At 39.9% G+C, this 3,540-nt stretch overlaps 1 protein-coding gene across 1 annotated transcript; it reads right to left on the minus strand.

The window, feature by feature from the left end:
• Positions 1-427: 427 nt before the first annotated feature.
• On the minus strand, positions 428-2,507 carry LOC143038306 (uncharacterized). Its single transcript, XM_076207328.1, has 3 exons — positions 1,757-2,507; positions 867-1,613; positions 428-711 (listed from the first exon to the last, which is right to left on the minus strand). The coding sequence occupies exons 1-3, from the start codon at positions 2,505-2,507 to the stop codon at positions 428-430; spliced, it is 1,782 nt and encodes a 593-aa protein (XP_076063443.1).
• Between the last annotated feature and the right edge of the window lie 1,033 nt (positions 2,508-3,540).

Below are 3,540 nucleotides of genomic sequence, written 5' to 3' on the forward strand. Positions count from 1 at the left end.
ATCTTCACTCCTATAAACCTTCTCTGGTTTGTCCGACTTATCGTATTCCATCGAATTAATACACTCAACGTCATCATTGGTAGGTGAAATAATAGCTCTTTCCTCGAAATAAGAAACGTTCAAAAAGTTATCCTTTAAGTTGTCGTAAACCTTCTCCACCAACTCTTCCCGATTCTTGACAATCACACCGAATCTAGGAGGAAATTTAATGTCCCCGCTTTCTCCGGCCCCCAAATCTAACAGTTTTTTTTAGCGAATTTCCTGTTTTCATGGTCGTAAGCTTTGAGTCTCACGTTCTCTGTTAGTTCCAACTTAATCAAATCATCCCAAAAGTAACTGGACTTTACACAGTATTCGAGTTCGTCATTTTTGCCACCTCCTCTGATAACGAGGAGAATCTGTCTAAAGTCTCCAGCACAAACGAAAACTATTCTCCCATGAATCTGTTGACTTCCAGTATATCTCTCAACGTAATATCTAGGGCTGCAATCGTATTCCTGTTGGCCATTACAGCTTCATCCCACACTATAACTGATGTCATCCTTAATAACCGTGCCATCTCAGAGTTCTTCTTGATACCACATGAACGTACTTCATTGTATTCCATTAGTGGAATCTTGAACATGTTGTGAGCCGTTCTACCTCTATGTAAAACTGTTGCAGCGATACCTGAAGACGCGACTTCCAATGCTATCTTTCCCGTTGAACGAACTGTATCCAATATAATGTTTAGAACGAAAGACTTTCCTGTACCCCCAGGAGCGTCTAGGAAAAAGCCATTGTTACAGTTTTTCTGCCCCCTTCTACGCGTGCCATCACGGTTTCGTAGTAGAACCGCTGTTTCTCATTTAGGAGAACCTTTTTACCTTCAACTTCTTCTGCTAGCCTAACTTTGTTGTACGATTTCTCTCTACGGATGACATTTGTTGTCTTTTCTCCGTCTCTTGAAGGCGGTAAACCATATTGAACTATTCTTTCACCTCCACAGTTTAAAACGTTTTCTTGTATATCGTCTAAGGCGTCCAGATAAATTTCGTCATTGTACTCTGTTAATCCTCTGAAATAGAGGAAATCACTCGCAAACAGATATTTAGTTTCTTCCCAGATATTTGACTGATCCTCTAGGTCAGAAAACACCAGCATACTCGCATACGTTGATCTCAGCTGTTTTCTGTTGTTTGTGTGATTAATGATCTCCATGATTGTCTGTTTCCACGTTTCTTCATCGTTTAAGAGATCCATAGCTTTTACGGCTTCCCGAAAGGTTGGATGTGTTACCCCTTGACCTGTTCTAAGGTCTGTAAAAAATGTAGGACCTCTTTTATGTGTTAGAAGTAGACGCATATAGAAGAGTTCAACAGTTTTACTTGTTACAGCCCGGATCCTTCCTAAAGGAGAAGTTCTGGTCTTTCGTTCCGTCCATTTTCCCTTATTCTTTTCGTAGAAGAAAAAGTTTGGTACTTCATGGTAAAAGAGACTGGCAGCGAATTCGTTTCGGGAACAAAATTTGAAAAAGAACGTTAGTTGGGTATCTTTAGAGACCTTATTATTGATGGTTTCCTTTGATGCATCTTTGTTGTAGAACACTTCATTTTCCCCTTCAAGGTGTAAATCTAGTGAAACGACAGGAGGGTGACTTTTGTGAATTGGGAACTTGAATATCTTCCAAGTAGCTTCATTCTCGTTAATGTAACGCGCCTCTTGGTAGTTTTTGACCTCGTTGACGATTTGATAGTTTTCTCCTGATTTTGCGAACAGAATACTTTGTTAACGTACTTGGTAACGTATGCGATAGTTTTGATGGAATTTGAACATTCAACGTTGATGTGAGCGTTATATTTAAGGCACAGATATGGATTATAAGGGACAACCCACGAATTATCTATTGTTGCTTCCTCTCCTTTAACTTTCTTGGTAAAAGAATGTCCGCCTTCCCCTACTGCTCTTCTTTTGTAAAGAGGGTACCCGTTGTTTCCAAAAAGAAGATTGTCCCTGCAAAGTTTAGGGAAGCCTTTTACACACAAATCCTTCCCGTTTACTGATTTTCCTTGACAACATGCTTGGGACTCGTCGAAACACTTGCAAGGACCATGGATCATGCATGTTGTAACAGTTTCGAATAACCTTGGCTCTTTTTCTTTGTCTGGTATTTCGGCTGAGATGATTCTTCCCACTAATTCTGCGTCAACACGATGTTCCATCCACAAAAGAATGTGAACGTGAGGGAGACCTCTTTTCTGCCATTCGATTCTGTAAAGGTGAGCTTTTACGCGTCCAAAAATGTTCTTGTTGGTCAAATCATCCATGAGTTCGTCGACTTTCAACTTGAAGATTCTCCTGATTAAATCAGGTCTATAGCCCCTATTTTTCGAAGTAGCATGGGAACCCGTCTGTTGCGCGGCTTCGCTCAGTTCTTCCCAGGCAGGATTCATGGTAAAAGTTATGAAAAAGTCAGGAGAACCATAGTTAGTGACGAACGCGAGTGCGTCCTGTTGACGCTGTTTCATGTATCTTGTGCCCCCAACGTATGTTGGAGGAATAACGCTACGTTGTCCAGAATTTTTACCGTCTTCACCCTAAAATCGACGAAACCACTCTGGACCGCGGAGACTTATCTTTTATATTATATTAGATTAGATTTTGTCTTATTGTTTCATTTCATTACATTTCATTTCATTTTGTTTCGTTTCATTTTTTTTTTTTCTCTCTCTCTCTCTCCAGCGATGGTCAGATGCTTGAGCTGTGGCCCTTTTTTCTGAGACATTTCGGGCTCCGGGTCTCGGCTCAGAAGATCTTCTTGAAATATTCTTCTTCTTTTATCTATTCATTCATTCATTCATTCATTCATTCATTCATTCATTTATTTATTTATTTATTTATTTATTTATTTATTTATTTATTTATTTATTTATTTATTTATTTATTTATTTATTTATTTATTTATTTATTTATTTATTCATTCATTCATTCATTCATTCATTCATTCATTTATTTATTTATTTATTTATTTATTTATTTATTTATTTATTCATTCATTCATTCATTCATTCATTCATTCATTATTATTATTATTATTATTATTTTTTTTTTTTTTTTTTTTTTTTCTTGACCCGGAGGTAGAGACTTTCCAGGACCTGGGTCCTCGCAGCATACCGCCACTGCAAGGAGAAGTGTCGGTCGCGAAGGTCCTTTGTAGCGATGATAATCGCTTGGCTCGTTGACTCGGGTCCTCGAAGTCTGCTTCCCCGAACTCCCCGAGGGGCTTGCAACTTCAGAGAACTTGCACCCTCGCTGAGGACTTGCAACTTCAGAGGACTTGCACCCTCGCTGAGGAATTGTAACTTCAGAGGACTTGCACCCTCGTAGGACTTACGACCTCGGAGGACTTGCAGCCTCGAAGGGCTTACAACTTCGGAGGACCTGTACCCTCGGAGGACTTGCACCCTCAGAGGGCTTACAGGGAGGTGTCCGCAGATTGCCACGCCGACTGAGCACTTGAAGGGTTTTAACAAAATCGACGAAACCACTCTGGACCGCGAA

Source organism: Oratosquilla oratoria, chromosome 24, assembly GCF_046742065.1.
Source record: "Oratosquilla oratoria isolate Oo_2021 chromosome 24, ASM4674206v1, whole genome shotgun sequence".
In the NCBI taxonomy this organism is placed as follows: domain Eukaryota; kingdom Metazoa; phylum Arthropoda; class Malacostraca; order Stomatopoda; family Squillidae; genus Oratosquilla; species Oratosquilla oratoria.

Bases quoted from the DNA above. Each gene is read 5' to 3' on its own strand.
- LOC143038306 (XM_076207328.1), bottom strand. From the start codon at position 2,507: ATGAAACAGCGTCAACAGGACGCACTCGCGTTCGTCACTAACTATGGT. The intron at 1,614-1,756 runs GTTCGCAAAATC...TCGTTTCACTAG, and splicing joins GTACGTTAACAAAGTATTCT to ATTTACACCTTGAAGGGGAA. The intron at 712-866 runs GTAAAAAGGTTC...TATTGGATACAG, and splicing joins GCTAGCAGAAGAAGTTGAAG to TTCGTTCAACGGGAAAGATA.